Source organism: Lactuca saligna, chromosome 2, assembly GCF_052625555.1.
Source record: "Lactuca saligna cultivar CGN05327 chromosome 2, ASM5262555v1, whole genome shotgun sequence".
In the NCBI taxonomy this organism is placed as follows: domain Eukaryota; kingdom Viridiplantae; phylum Streptophyta; class Magnoliopsida; order Asterales; family Asteraceae; genus Lactuca; species Lactuca saligna.
This window is the reverse complement of record NC_136418.1, coordinates 90,866,341-90,882,645: the sequence shown is the minus strand read 5'-3', so window position 1 is coordinate 90,882,645 and position 16,305 is coordinate 90,866,341. Positions and strand designations below refer to the sequence as shown.

General features: G+C 34.5%; 1 protein-coding gene across 1 annotated transcript; it reads right to left on the bottom strand.

Annotated features, from left to right (window-relative positions):
- Positions 1-12,081: 12,081 nt before the first annotated feature.
- LOC145031171 (uncharacterized protein At5g08430-like) lies at positions 12,082-15,883 on the bottom strand. Its single transcript, XM_078979682.1, has 7 exons — positions 15,699-15,883; positions 14,135-15,068; positions 14,004-14,063; positions 13,875-13,925; positions 13,700-13,770; positions 13,434-13,573; positions 12,082-12,740 (listed from the first exon to the last, which is right to left on the bottom strand). Exons 2-7 carry the CDS (start codon positions 14,921-14,923, stop codon positions 12,268-12,270), a joined length of 1,584 nt encoding a protein of 527 aa, XP_078835808.1. The 5' UTR covers positions 14,924-15,068; positions 15,699-15,883; the 3' UTR covers positions 12,082-12,267.
- Positions 15,884-16,305: the final 422 nt, after the last annotated feature.

Below are 16,305 nucleotides of genomic sequence, written 5' to 3'. Positions count from 1 at the left end.
TCTAGCTATTTCAAGAAAGATGAGGCCAAAGATTGTAATAAGTGTGGAAAGCGACATGTTAGAGAATGTAAGTTAGGAACATCTGATTGTTACAAGACTATTCAACTTATAAAATTTAATTTAGGATTAATTGCAATGTTGTATTGTAACTCCAAAACTTTGCAAATCATCTTATTTGATTGATGGGTTAAATGAAATATTTAGCATATATAAAAACATTGTAGTTTGCATATTGTATGTATGTCAACACAAAATGATAGATTATTTTGGTAGGGTTTGAAGAGTTATGTGAATGATTTCATAGATGTAAGAGAGCAATTGTAATTTTTCCAAATGTAAGTGTAAGTAAATTCAAATTGGGTGCATGTAAAGAGAAATTGCAACTATTTATCGGTTAGATCAATTAACGAGGTTAATATGTATGTATCTTTATGTTTTCTTTCTCTTTATGTTAAGACAATCTATTTTTCTATCCAATATAACATTATTCAAAATGTATTTTATGTTATTGTTTACATGTTATGTTAGTTTCTATCCCTTATTTTGTTTTAAATAACATCGATATAATTTTTGGTAATTGATTATTCCAAATTATTGGTGATACTAACGAATTAAAATGGATGATTTTAGATATGATATAACTTTACTATTGAAAACCAAAGATTATTTATGTTTTATAAAAATACATTTTTTATATGCTCGCAAAACTAATATGGATGTACCCATTTTTTAAATATTTTTATAGCAATAAAAATAAGTAATTTACTATATCTTATTAAATTTATCAATTTTATTTTTTCCTATTTGTTTTTCATCGTAAAGAAAAAATAAAATATGATATGATTTTATTGTTGAAAATTAATGATTACTTATGTGTTATAAAAATACATTATTTATGTTCTCGCAAAACTAATATGAATATATCCATTTTCTAAATGTTTTTGTAGTAATAAAAATAAGTAATCTATTATATCTTATTACATTTGTCAATTTTATTTTTTCCTATTCTTTTTTCACCATAAAAAAAGTAAAATAAATAAAATATTAATACTTTAATAAGAAAAATATAAGTGATAAAAATATAACTTAAGTGTAACACTTCCCCCCTCCATAACCCACTTTTAACATGTTTTTTATTTTTTATTTTTTATTTTTTATTTTTTTTAATTTTTATAAATTGGTCTTAATACTTAACAATTACTATAACTTTGAAATTCAAATCACCGTTTTACTTTGACCATTCATTCTTTTCCAATATTTCAAAGATTTAAAATCAAAAATAAAAATAAAATACTAAAGTAGATATTTTTGTAAATATAATAATGAAATTTTTTCAAACATGTAGTTTTTAATCAAGTAAAAATAATAATAGCTTAAAATAACATAAAACTAAATAAAAATTATATTATATTAAAAATAGTGTTATTTGAAATAATATAATAAAATTCATGAAATAAAAAATATTCAAATGAATTATTTCTAAATTAATTAAAAATACTTATAATTAAAAAAATGTTAAATTAAAAACTTTATTTAATTCAATTCAAACACAACATATTATATCTATCTTATCGTATACTTAAAAATTATAGTATTATCTGCATATCTAACCATACATTGATATGCAACTATAAACCAAAAGAGGGACTAACATAACTCTGAACAAAACAAGTAAAATACAACAATAAAACACCTTTGCTTGCATTAGGGATAAGGAACATAACGCCGAACCAAACAAAATAATGTTAGTATCTCGGTTAATTCAGGACTGTTCTTAGTGTTACCAAGGAGTGGATGTAGCCTGATCAACTACATTCTCTCCAAAGTATAACTAACACACGTTCTGATGAGATCGGGATAGTTAGGGAACCTAAAACTATACCCCTTTATCACCAAAAAGAGAACGTCTCTTTAGTATATATCATAGTCGTGGGAGTGACGATAGTTTATACTTTCCTCCAGTCGTCATGGAGGGAGATCAGCCGGGTATCCAGTTCCATCAAGTCCTAGTGGCTCACGGGATGCTTGAAGATGAACCAGAAGGGAATCCATAGGAAGCACACGTCATCCGACCTGACGAATACATAGACACCGACTACGAATTTGGAGAGACCTGGTGGTTGTCGAGGCCAACACAAATAATAACCCTAAATGTTACACACTAAAATAGTGTATAGTGGTAAAGGGATCGAATCCACGGAGATTGGTTCAATTTCTAACTCTATGAAAAATCTCTTTGTAAAAATACTTGTAAAATAACAATAAAAATAAAATGGGGGGTTTTGGTGTTTTGAATACTTGAAACAAACTAGAATTAACTATGATTTAAATAGACAATTGCAACAAAAATAAGAATTTGATGTAAAATCAATAAGGGAAAGATGGTTGACTTAAAGTTTTCTCACTTTGACTTTTGATGAACATATCATTAGAATTCAATGGTGCAATACTTGTTTTAAATCCTCAATTTGGCTATAGTAATCCAAGGAGCTTGAGATTACCTAGACTTTTCTTAATTGTTGAAATGGCTAGAGAAGCTCATAACAATTTCCTTAGTCAAAGTCACTAATTCCAAATAGCATGTAATTAGTGAAAGTCAACTAGCATTAAGAACCAAAAAGTCACCAAATCCAAGAGGGGTCAAATGCTTTCACCACCATGTTGGAGGAAATGTTTTTATGATTGTGTGAAGCAAAAACAACACAAAAATCATTTGTTGCTTGCTAATTTGAGGATCCTTTACTTAATCAAGAAATTAGCCAACTAATCACCACAAACACATTTAAACTCATGAACTAAAACATACAAGTAATGATAAGATGTTAAAACACAAAACATTCCCATAAAGATTCAAGAACATGTTCATGGATTCTTCAACATTCAACAAAAGTTCAAAGGATTAACCAAAAGTCAACCAAGATTAGCTTAGCCAAGCATGGCTAAACACAAAGAAACAAAGTTAGAGAAATTTGTACCAAACATTAAGCAAGAATCAAGAGGTAAAAATATGATGTTCTTCAAGGGTTCTTGGCCTTCAAAAGTCCCCAAAACTCCAGAGAGAATCTTCAAAAATCGGGGGTTCAAGAGTATGCAAAAGATGGGCACCAACCTTCCTCAAATAGCTCAAAAGAAGGATTTTCGAAATTGCCCCTGCAGGGCCTTGCGCGACCCGCGTGCTGCTGCGCGGGTGGGTTGCGCGGGTGGTACCTGACATGGGCTCCTTTGAGATTTTGGGCCTCTAAAGCATATCCCACTAGCCCAGATCGAATCCAATCACCTCCTAGCCCATTTTCTTCAAGTTTTTCTTCATTTAAAGCCCAATTTGACCTCTCTAAATCCTCCAAAGCTCGTGAACTCGCCCGATTAATAATTTTCATACGCTTGAATGTTCCCCCGCATCTTTCAAATTTAAAGCTCAATTCTTCCAAGCCTTCAAGCAATTGACAAGTCCACCCCATGAATCACCTTCATAGCCATCAAGCATGAAATCTCCAATTCCCTTCAAGCCCAATCGCCTCGCAAGAGTGCCGCCCCGCTAGTTTCCAAGAAAATCTGCAATAATGCTCAAGAAACTAGAAAGTACCCCGAAATGGTCATAAAAATAACAAAAGGGAAAATATGCATGAAAGTTAACTAAAATGCGAATGAAATGTACTAAAATAAACTATAAAAATAAGTAAATAAAATGAAGCTATCAAATCACCCCAAGCTTAAACCTTACTTGTCCTCAAGTAAGACAAGACTAAATGAACTTGGGATGAACTACCCTAGAAATAAAAAGAATGGATAGAACCATGGAACCTGTTCGACGTTAGTCAACATGGTCAGAATTGATTTCGTTGCTATCTCACAACTTTTTCATCCGATGACAATGGAACCATAAACCACAGCCAGGACAACTCCTTTAGGTGAGTAAGGAGGGATGAGCAGTCGCAGCCTCAATGGAACATGTATACAATGAAGAACATCTGTAGTAGGGAGAAAGTAACTGGATGGGCTCGGGTGGAGCTCTTCTTTAAGTGTACACTCTGATCTCACATTTGACGGTTTCTCTCATGTGTAACTAGGTTTAATCGCTCGGGCACCGTTGTAGGAATCGATTCACTTGGTGTTGGCCCAAACCTCCCGTAGTATCCGACTCGACAGTCTCTCTAACATCACCAATTTGTGAGAAAGAAAAAAAAATAAAAATAAAAATAACAACTCGATCTATATACAATAAAACAGATCTATACAAATGAATATCAAACGTCGGGTGACCAAGATGTTGGGAAATTTGTTCAATAATTGAACCGGCCACCTATCTAAGATAGTTGCAACTGAAAATTTGCATGCTTCATTTTGTTTTTTTTTTTTTTTTTTTTTTTTTTGATGAGAAAACCCTTTGACTCAAAATTTGGTTCCCAAAGGTGTGTAGGTGGAACCGAAAGGGTAATGATATAATCCGAATGGCCTAAGTGTGAAAATGACCATGTGTGGAGCATAAAGATGTAATGTAAGCTCCTTTTCAAACTTGTGGTTTTTCAAAGATAATGAAAATGTCCAAATGTGGACTAAAAGACTCTCTAAATTCTAAGAAAATCGCAAAAAGATATGGTGATGTAAAGAGACCGGATATGGATTCTACTCGGGGAAAAGCACCAATGCTTCATCCTAACAGTTCAAACATGATCAAGTGTGATCCTCTCCGCGGTAGTGACCGCAAGGCTAAGAACACTCATTGCTATAGTATATCCTACAGTTGTTAGTATTGTATGCATAATTCTTCATGAAAACTACCTGTCCATGATCACTTACCCCTTTAAGCTACCAACATCTGATCCTAAGTATGAAATCCCAAACTGCAGCTAGTGGTCCCGGTTCGATGGGTGAGCTAGCAATAAGATCCTGGACCAATAATGATACAATAACTATGAACCTGTTCCATGGCATCCAAGAGAGGTGAGAATAAACAGACAACAAAAATGCATGAATGCTAATGTCTTAAGTTAAATGTTATGCAAAAATAAAAAGTAGAAAAGAAGAAAATAAAATCTTTTTGAAATTTTATAAAATAAAAAAAAATGAATGCAAATTAACTTAAACTAATATGTTATGCAACCTAACTAAAAATGCATGAAAAAGAGTAAGAAAAAAAAGGGAAATGCCCCACCCCAAGCTTAAGAACAAGCATTGTCCTCAATGCTTAAGGAAAGGGCGGAAATGACCTAAATCGGAGGGTCGGGCGGCGGGAAATGTCTGTGGCGGTGGTTTCGTGAAATTACGACCGGTAGAACTCCGCCAATCTTGAATTTTCAAGCGAGGTGGGTGCTCGAAGGTTATATGAGAGGAATGGAGTGGGAGGTCAAGATGATTAAATGAAGAAGAAGAGAAGCTGAACATTTTAATGTATGGGTCAAAAAGGGTCAATTTCGGTCAATGTTGGTCAAGAAAAGTCAAAAGGTCAACTCATTAAAACCTTTGGTCAACACCTGGTCAAATAATAGCCAAAAATAGCCCAAATTGCCCAGCACAGTGCGCGGGTCGCGCAGTGTAGCACGCGGGTCGCGCAGACCTTGCAGTTAAGTCTTGGGCCAATGTCGCTTCATCACACCTGGCCGCGCAACCCACCCGCGCAACAGCACGCGAGTCGCGCAACCCCCTGATCCTGATCTTCATTTTTGCTTCATTTTTCTTCGTTTTTCACCCGTTCTTGCTTTGGAAGGCCCCAGAAACCTAGAAACTCTTGATTTCTTCAAAAACAATTCTTTTGAATCCCAAAAGCATCTTCAAAAGTCATTTATTCAAATTAAAAACACAAAAACACAATGCTTTCCAAAAATGCCATTCTTTAACGTCTTTGGCGAGACGCCTCCAAACTTCACTTTAACACTTTGGGGCGTCCAAATGGACGACATCTTGGACATTTGAATCAAAAACTTCATTGAATGGCTTCAATCGATGTCCATTAACCTTGTAAATTTTCCCCGTGTCGACATTTTTTAATTTCCACACCTCCATTGAGACTCTTTTCTTGTATTTGACTTTCTTTTTACGGGAGAACCATACCGGACTCAAACCTTTGATAATAGCAATCATCCAACCATATTCTTTCTTGTACTTGTTCATTAAGGTGACCAACTCTTCCTTCTTTGACATGGTTTTTGAGTAGGTGACCGGTTGGGCGTCTTCTTTCTTGTGATACGTATCCTTTGAAGAGTCCGACAAATTTATCGCTTCCATCTCTTGTGGTTGGTCTACCAATGGAGTTAGTTTCTTAATGTTAGTGGGCGGCTCAACCTCTCTTTCATTAACCCCTATCACTTCCTCTATAGTTTCATTGTCAGCTTTTTCAATTTCTTCTTCTTCTTTGACAACCTCTTCCACTTCTACTTCTTCTTCCTCTTCTTCATATAACACTCTTGGGCCATCAAAAATTTTCTCATCATTCAAAGGAATGGAACATGCACTATGCGATGGGCTCTTTTCGGATGGTAATTTGTCTTGAGCTTCCATTAAACTAATTGATTGAGCAATTTGTGTTATTTGTTGCTCTAAGCTTTTGAGGCTAGCTTGGGTTGTTTCCTGAAAAATTTGGGTAGAAGTGGCAATGCTTTTAACAATGTCCTCTAAGGACATGCTTGGCGTTTCAGTTTGTTGAGGAGGGTAAGGATAGGGTTCTTGGAACAGTGGAGTTGGTGGGTATTGGTTATTTCCCCAAGTTTGGTATGGGTTTTGGTATTGGTTATTTCCCCAAACTTGGTTGTTGTCCCACCATTGATCATGTTGAGGTTGATCATAACTCGATTGGTTTGACAAATAGTAGCTTCCCTTCTCTTGCACGTCTCCCCATTCTCCTTGTAAATATGAACACATGTCGGAATGATGTCCATTTTGGGCACAAAAATCGCAAAGAAGAGGTGTGGGCTGCACACTTTGGTTACTTTCAATCATCATAACTAACTGAGCTAGCTCAGAAAGTTGCTCTTCGGTGCAAGGAGTGTTCATCTCCGAACCATACTTCTTTTTTTTTTTTTTTTTAATTTCAGGAATTTAAATTTGAGTACCTGCACAATGAGATCTAGGCATAGAGAAACAAATTGATTAAAAATAAACCAATCCCCGGCAACGGCGCCAAAAATTTGGTGGTTGTCGAGGCCAACACAAATAATAACCCTAAATGTTACACACTAAAATAGTGTATAGTGGTAAAGGGATCGAATCCACGGAGATTGGTTCAATTTCTAACTCTATGAAAAATCTCTTTGTAAAAATACTTGTAAAATAACAATAAAAATAAAATGGGGGGTTTTGGTGTTTTGAATACTTGGAACAAACTAGAATTAACTATGATTTAAATAGACAATTGCAACAAAAATAAGAATTTGATGTAAAATCAATAAGGGAAAGATGGTTGACTTAAAGTTTTCTCACTTTGACTTTTGATGAACATATCATTAGAATTCAATGGTGCAATACTTGTTTTAAATCCTCAATTTGGCTATAGTAATCCAAGGAGCTTGAGATTACCTAGACTTTTCTTAATTGTTGAAATGGCTAGAGAATCTCATAACAATTTCCTTAGTCAAAGTCACTAATTCCAAATAGCATGTAATTAGTGAAAGTCAACTAGCATTAAGAACCAAAAAGTCACCAAATCCAAGAGGGGTCAAATGCTTTCACCACCATGTTGGAGGAAATGTTTTTATGATTGTGTGAAGCAAAAACAACACAAAAATCATTTGTTGCTTGCTAATTTGAGGATCCTTTACTTAATCAAGAAATTAGCCAACTAATCACCACAAACACATTTAAACTCATGAACTAAAACATACAAGTAATGATAAGATGTTAAAACACAAAACATTCCCATAAAGATTCAAGAACATGTTCATGGATTCTTCAACATTCAACAAAAGTTCAAAGGATTAACCAAAAGTCAACCAAGATTAGCTTAGCCAAGCATGGCTAAACACAAAGAAACAAAGTTAGAGAAATTTGTACCAAACATTAAGCAAGAATCAAGAGGTAAAAATATGATGTTCTTCAAGGGTTCTTGGCCTTCAAAAGTCCCCAAAACTCCAGAGAGAATCTTCAAAAATCGGGGGTTCAAGAGTATGCAAAAGATGGGCACCAACCTTCCTCAAATAGCTCAAAAGAAGGATTTTCGAAATTGCCCCTGCAGGGCCTTGCGCGACCCGCGTGCTGCTGCGCGGGTGGGTTGCGCGGGTGGTACCTGACATGGGCTCCTTTGAGATTTTGGGCCTCTAAAGCATATCCCACTAGCCCAGATCGAATCCAATCACCTCCTAGCCCATTTTCTTCAAGTTTTTCTTCATTTAAAGCCCAATTTGACCTCTCTAAATCCTCCAAAGCTCGTGAACTCGCCCGATTAATAATTTTCATACGCTTGAATGTTCCCCCGCATCTTTCAAATTTAAAGCTCAATTCTTCCAAGCCTTCAAGCAATTGACAAGTCCACCCCATGAATCACCTTCATAGCCATCAAGCATGAAATCTCCAATTCCCTTCAAGCCCAATCGCCTCGCAAGAGTGCCGCCCCGCTAGTTTCCAAGAAAATCTGCAATAATGCTCAAGAAACTAGAAAGTACCCCGAAATGGTCATAAAAATAACAAAAGGGAAAATATGCATGAAAGTTAACTAAAATGCGAATGAAATGTACTAAAATAAACTATAAAAATAAGTAAATAAAATGAAGCTATCAAGACCAATGATGACGCCGAGGAAGGGCAAGACCGGGACACGGATCACATCCCGTCGTGTGAGAACGAGGCGCAACCAGACCACTCCGCCCCACCAATGAACCCCCCAAGGGAGAACCATTCCCCCGAAGCTGAGATCGCCGCACTGCGACAACAGTTGTATGCTATGGAGGCTCGGGCAGTATGAGCTGAGCATGAGAGGGATGAGGTTATTGGAGACATGACGGAGATGGCTCAGTTACTGGCGCAACATTTCAGTATATGACCCAGCCACTACGTAGGACGCAAATCATCGCGGTTAGGGATAGACTTATCTTAGTAGGTCATTAGGAACTATGCTATGTACCCCCGACTCTATGTTTAAGTGACTACACTACTCATAGAGCCGTTATGCTGTCGAACTAGTGTCACTCATGTATGCTCTTACGAGCAAATTTTTCATATATCAAATGCGGATAATATTAGTAAACTTTTACATGCCTTGTTATGATATTACAAATTGCTATGTGTTGAGAATCTATGATTGTATGTTAAATGGTAGGAGTGTTTAAGTTCGTACCTTGCACCTAGTCAGTAGGGTCACAACCTCCCAGAAACCCCAAACACTTAACATCTTTCCGTTTCATGACAGAAAGATGCCTCGCCGACCTACTCGTGGAAACCCTGGACCAACCCCACCCGAAGTTGACTCCACTGCATTCCAGGCGGCCGTGTCTGCTGCGGTCACCGCAGCTATGACACAACTTCACCAAGGGAATAACGGAGGAGACAACGGGCACGGGGGCGGGAGTTCGAACAACGGGATGAATCAAGGACCCACCAAAACATGTACCTACAAGGACTTTACAAATGCCAAACCACGAACTTTTAACGACACTGGAGGAGTGATCACTCTGAAGCGATGGATCGAGAAGGTGGAATCGGTATTCGAGATATGCGATTGTCCTGAGCAGATGAAAGTGAAGTTCGCGGCCTGCACTTTTGTCGATCAAGCGCTCACCTGGTGGAACGGACATGTGGAAGCCATGACACTCCCTGTAGCCAACTCCATGCCGTGGGCGGAGATGAAAGAAATGTTGATGGTTGAATACTGCCCACGAGGTGAGATTCAGAAAATGGAGCAGGAGTTGTGGAACCTCACTGTGCAGAATGCGAATATCGAGATTTAGTGAACTATCTCTGTTGTGCCTGGGTATGATCACCTCGGAAGGAAAGAAGATTGAGCGATTCATCTGGGGACTAACATCACCAATACAAGGAAATGTGATAGCTGCAAACCCCGAAACATTTGACAGTGCTAAAAGATTGGCGAAGAAGCTTTATGACCATAACAACAAGAAGGGTGAGAAGCCAGCGGAGGCTGAAGGAAAGAAGGAAGGTGATGGCAAGAAAGGGAAGAACAACAAGAGGAAGGGGCGTCAGGGCCCCGAGACCTCTAAAAAGCAGCAGACAGTGGCAGTTAATGCTGTCACCGCACCGGTTCCAGCCACACCACATGCTCCAGCCTCAGCTGCTTCAAATGCTCCCAGACCTTATTCCGTTAATCTTCCCAAGTGCAACAAGTGCGGTTTCCATCACAATGGAGAATGCACGGAGTTGCAGTGCACCAGTTGTAACCGAAGGGGACACACGGCGAAGTACTGCAAGACCTACCATCCCCAGAACCAACAACAGGGAAACAGCAACAACAACAACAATCGAAACAACAACAACATCACTAATGGCGGCCACAATGCAGGGCCTAGCCACACCTGTTATGGGTGTGGGAGGATCGGGCATTTCCGCCGAGACTATAACTTTGAAATTCAAATCACCGTTTTACTTTGACCATTCATTCTTTTCCAATATTTCAAAGATTTAAAATCAAAAATAAAAATACAATACTAAAGTAGATATTTTTTTAAATATAATAATGAAATTTTTTCAAACATGTAGTTTTTAATCAAGTAAAAATAATAATAGCTTAAAATAACATAAAACTAAATAAAAATTATATTATATTAAAAATAGTGTTATTTGAAATAATATAATAAAATTCATGAAATAAAAAATATTCAAATGAATTATTTCTAAATTAATTAAAAATACTTATAATTAAAAAAATGTTAAATTAAAAACTTTATTTAATTCAATTCAAACACAACATATTATATCTATCTTATCGTATACTTAAAAATTATAGTATTATCTGCAACTTAGTATAAAAATCATTATTGCAATGATAAATGCCGATAATATTATTATTATAACATCTAATTGTCAGTACTCATATTACATTATTGCGCATCACTCAAGAGTTCGAAACCCTCATTACATCTCAAGAGTGTTCTATTTTTAATGTAGGTATGATTTCAAATTTAACGTAATTAATCATGCCTTTCTATTTTCCATTACATTCAAGATTTTTTTTTTTTTTTAAAACTTATGGTTATTAATATGGAATGCCTTTTTGTTTTTCACTTATTTGCAAACATTATAACTATATTAGTAGTATATAAGTAAGTTTTGATAAATGAAATTATATGTTTGAAAAAGTTTGTGATTCAAATATGAACAATTTTTTTTTTTAGAAAAAAATTGAGTTATACCGCATCAATGGTTATTTCAACACAGTTTTTTGTAACAATGTTTTTATATATCAAGGTATATCGATTTATAAATATTAATTTTGAATGATTCATAAGTGTTAAATAAATTTCATTTGATGTAAATGTTATAGTAGATGTTGTAGTGTTTTTATGTTATTAAAGTTGTAGTATTTTTTAATATTATTTGTTATTTGTTTTATATACAAATCAACTTATGTATTATATATAATCTACACAATTTAAAGTGGTCTATAATGTAGTATTTATTTTTTCTATAAAATCATCAATGGTTATTTCAATGTGATTTGTTTATAATAATGTTTTTATATATCAAGGTATGTCAACTTATAAATATTCATTTTGAATTATTATGTATAACTATTTAATAAATTTCATTTGATGTAAATATTATAATACATGTTGCAGTATTTTTCAATACTATTTGTTATTTGTTTTATATACAAATCAACTTACGTTCAATATATAATTTACACAACCTAAAGCTATTTATAAAATCATCAAAAGTTGTAGTATTTATTTTTTTCATACTACTTTGCATTTATTATATATAAAAATCAACGTACGTTTTACATGCAATCAACGTACGTTTTACATGCAATCTATAAATGACCAATGATTTAAATTTATTATAGTTAATAAAACTAATAGGTTAACTATGGGTTTTTTGTTTTGGTGCTCACATTGGTTTTCATGTATAAATATTAAATCACAATTTGTTAAAAGTTATTATTTTAATTAAATAACTATATTTGCGAGCAAGGCACGGGGATTAGAGATGATAATTAGAGCAAACTATGATTAAAAATGATAAAACATTTTAAACCTAAAAATAAAAAAAAATAAAAAACTCACCCACAAAAAGATGACAAAATGGCAATGTACCCTCAGGTATTAAGTACAATCTCTAAATACAAAACCATTCCTATCAATCACTACAACTGCCCGAACTCAATTACTAAAAACTGCCCGAAAGCATTTCGGTCAACAAGACAGCACTCTCGGGCACCTGACCGTCTTTCCACACCTTAAAATCAGGCTGGAAGTAGCCCGCATCACTCCAGCATTTCAACTCGATTCTTGAAACAGGGCCTTGGATTTTTCCTTGTGGATCCAAATAAAACCATTGTTGAAGAGATACATCACACACATTTTCCTCTTTTATTATATTTCCTTGTGTCTTAATATTATTATTATCATCATCTTCATCATCACTTAGCTCAATCACATTTGTCACATTGTTGTTTGATTCCACCAATGTGTCACTTGGACTTTTGATGTCACAAATCTTCACGGATTCAACCCACTCGAAACCTCCTGTGGTTACTTTTTCTCCTGAATTTACATGTGAAATTACTTTAATACCCCCGTTCTCCACTGGCTGTTGATTGCCTTCATTAGCTTCAACAAGATCCACCACTTGTTCTGCGTCTGTACAAATGGTTGGATAAATGATGATTAAAAAAAGGGTTAATATCATAAAAGCCCTTATATTTTGTATTTTTTTTCCGGATTAAACCTCAACTTTATTTTTTTTTCCTGAAAAAGACCTCGTATTTTTTTCATTTTTCCGAATAAACCCCTCAACCTTCTAAGTGTTTCTGAAAAAACCCTCAACTTTTTTAGTTTTTTCCGAAAACACCCTCACAATTTACAAGTTATTTCGGAAAAAAAAATGACTAAAAGGATCAAATCGAAAAAAAATGAAAAAATACAAGGTCTTTTTCTGGAAAAAAAAATAAAGTCGAGGTTAAATCCGCAAAAACACAAAATATAAGGTCTTATATGAGATTAACCCTTAAAAAACAGGTGAATGCAATAAATAGCAATGTACTTTCGTTTTTACTACAACATTGTACCTTGAAAAAATTACCAGATTAAGGGTTTGTTTCTTTTGTGGACTGAATGCAAGTAAATGACCATTTTACCCTTTTGTATAATTTGAGAAACAACAGCACACTTTAAGAAATGGAAGAAAATGACAATGACGGTTTTACCCTTCTTTTTTAAGTGTTGTATGGATACAATACATGATGTTTGTGTAGAGTAAGTGTTGTAGAAACAAATACTTTCCTTTTGGAGTGAATGAGTAAATGACGGATTTACCCTTCTGAAAATACATACCTGCAGCATCTGGACTACATAAGTCTTGTATATCTTGTGGATCTAGTACATCTGGAGTCACCTTTGGGACCTCGGTCAACAACTTTGACCGTTCAGAAGGTTTTTGAAGCAGATTCCTTCTTTCTAAATACTCATACAATGTAAGAGCTGAAGCAAGTAAAGGTTTCCCAAGTATCTAAATTATTTTATTCAATAATAAATATAAACAGGAACCTCAAATTCAATCATGTAAAATGACATTTTTGCACATCATAAAAAAAGGATATTCCCTACGCCACCCCTTCTCATTTGCACGATCTATGAGGTTTTGTAAATAGCTTAGTTCTCTAGGAAGCCACTGTAAATTAATTATAGCAATGTCATTTAATTACTATAAAATGGTAAATTTTATAAATGTGATGCTATTTCTTGTATTTTTCATAACAAGTGAGTATTACTTACATGTTTTATTATATCCTCATGCAAAAGATGTGCCTTCTTCTCAACTTCCACCTATAAAGAAAGCCAATAAACTCGGATTAAAAAGTAATTAATAATAATAATTTACAGAGAAGAAAAACAAAAACTTACAACAGTGGGTCTCTTTAGCAACCCATCCTTAACTTTTTGACATAAATCATCACATTCTTCCTGAAAAAGATGAAATAATTAAATAATGAAGATGAAACTGAATCATGTAAGAATTAATAAATGTTAACTACCTTAGAAAAGTCATGATCAGACAACATGTTTATAGTTATGTCTTTCACCATGTTTGGAACTTGAAGGAGAATGTCTTGTTGTTCATCAGTATTTCCAGTTACCAATTTTACCCCTGTAATGGGAAGAAGTTGATGGGAGTTTTTTTGAGAGTAATCATTTGGGTCACATTTTATCCTTATGTAACTACCCAATAGTTTTTCTTCAAAACTCTCGGGGTGTTTAATGAGCTCTTGAATTAAACTCTTTTTTAAATATAAAAGCTTTATGTTTTCGGGGATAATAGCTGCAAAAGAGCTCATGGGTGTTTTTTTCTTTTGAGAGGAAGCTTGAGGTTTCTTCTCTGAATCTGACACCTTCTGTTTCTTGTATGTTATATTGGAATCTTCATATTCATCTGAACTATACAAATAATCATCTTCAGAGGATTGATGATTATCAGCAAAATGGGATTTTAGCAAATCTTGGATTTTGATTCGAGGTATTGATTTCTTTCCAAAAAGAGATCGAAGCCTTTCATCACATACAACTTTTTTCTTTTTTGTTTGGTGGAAAAGATTTAATGTGTGCACATATTCAATTATAATGGCATTCACATCTCTCTCAGAGAGCTGTTCATCAGTGTCTTTGCCAATTGATTGGAGAAACTCAATTAAAGATTTGGAACCCCATCCAACAAACTCTGTTTTTGCCTTTACTTTTCTTTTATGCTTTATGGGGATTGGTGTTTGCTCATGATAATTAGGCTCCTCCAACCAAAAGCATGATCCATTTGCCTCTCGATTTTCCATATTGGCACAAAAATGAAGATATAGAGCTCAATAATTAACACACTCAACTAAAACTTAACACATTGCTCATAACAAATGCACCATGGTAGCATCAAACTTCATCACAGCATAGTCTTTCTTTGACTATCAAATCTCAAGGGCATTTCTACATCAAAATTAACAAAAGCTATTTCAGTTCATACAAATAAAGTTAACAAAGATATATTATAGGGTTTATATCAATCAGATTATTAGGCTGAACTTTCAAAAGCTAAGTAGACTCTTTTTCGATGGGGATGCACTACTCTACTTAGGTTTAGGGTTTTACAATTACACGCAGAAAATGTTTAAAGTGAAGAAACTAAAGGAAATTCCCAGAGTATGGGCCCTAAAAAGAATTATTTTTTTTCGTCCCCCTTTATGCAGTGCCCCTTTATACCTTGAACTGTTGAACACCTCCAAGAAGGAAGTTTAATTGAATAAAATTCCAAAAACAATTTCCACATGTGGTAAAACAACCACCTGATCACTAAACCGATCTTCAATTTGAGTGGGAAAATAAGCATTCATATGAAGAAATGATGAATGAGTCGATGCATAGCATATGTGTATTAAATAGAAGGCATTGATGGAGAATAACACGATATTCAATTGCAATTAAATATACATCCTAAAAATTGACCAAAACGGAGAAAATGTCCAAAAGTTGTCATATGCCCAAGTACCTTTTATATGCTTACTATGTTCAAAATCGGGAAATTATGCAAAAACGGGGGACCGATGTTAGCATACGTACCTATAACTTCGAATTCAGAATTCCGAATTCATCATGCTGCTCTCTGCCTCGATTTTTGTTTCAGGTTCATCTTCCGAGCTGCGAGGGTGAAGTGTTATGGGAAAAATAGGTGAGGGATGAGTGCAGGAGGTTGGGAGAGAGCGATACACGACGTTCGTACAGGGTTTTTAACTCCCGACTCAGTACTTGTCACAAAATAGATGAGTATGACAAAACAAAGCAACTTTTGAAAAGTACAGAATTATACCTTCAACAATTCAAAAATACATAATAGCTCATTTAACTTTTCAAAACTATAATTTTTCAAAGATTTGATAAGAAATCTTAAAACTCTTTTTTTTATACAGTAAAGTCCAATCTACCGATAGTTTTGACATGTTTATTATTTTTTGCCGGTTAGCCATTAATTAGGATTTTACTTTTTAAAAATAAAATTTAAGACTTTCTTATCAAATCATTGAAAATATTGAGACTTTAGTGTATAATCTTGATTTCCTTATAAACAAATAATTTTATCATCCTCGTGAGACCCAATTCGTAACCCAAGAACTTTTAATTGTGATGTTCATTGCAACACCACTGTTTTTTATTACCATCATCATTTTTA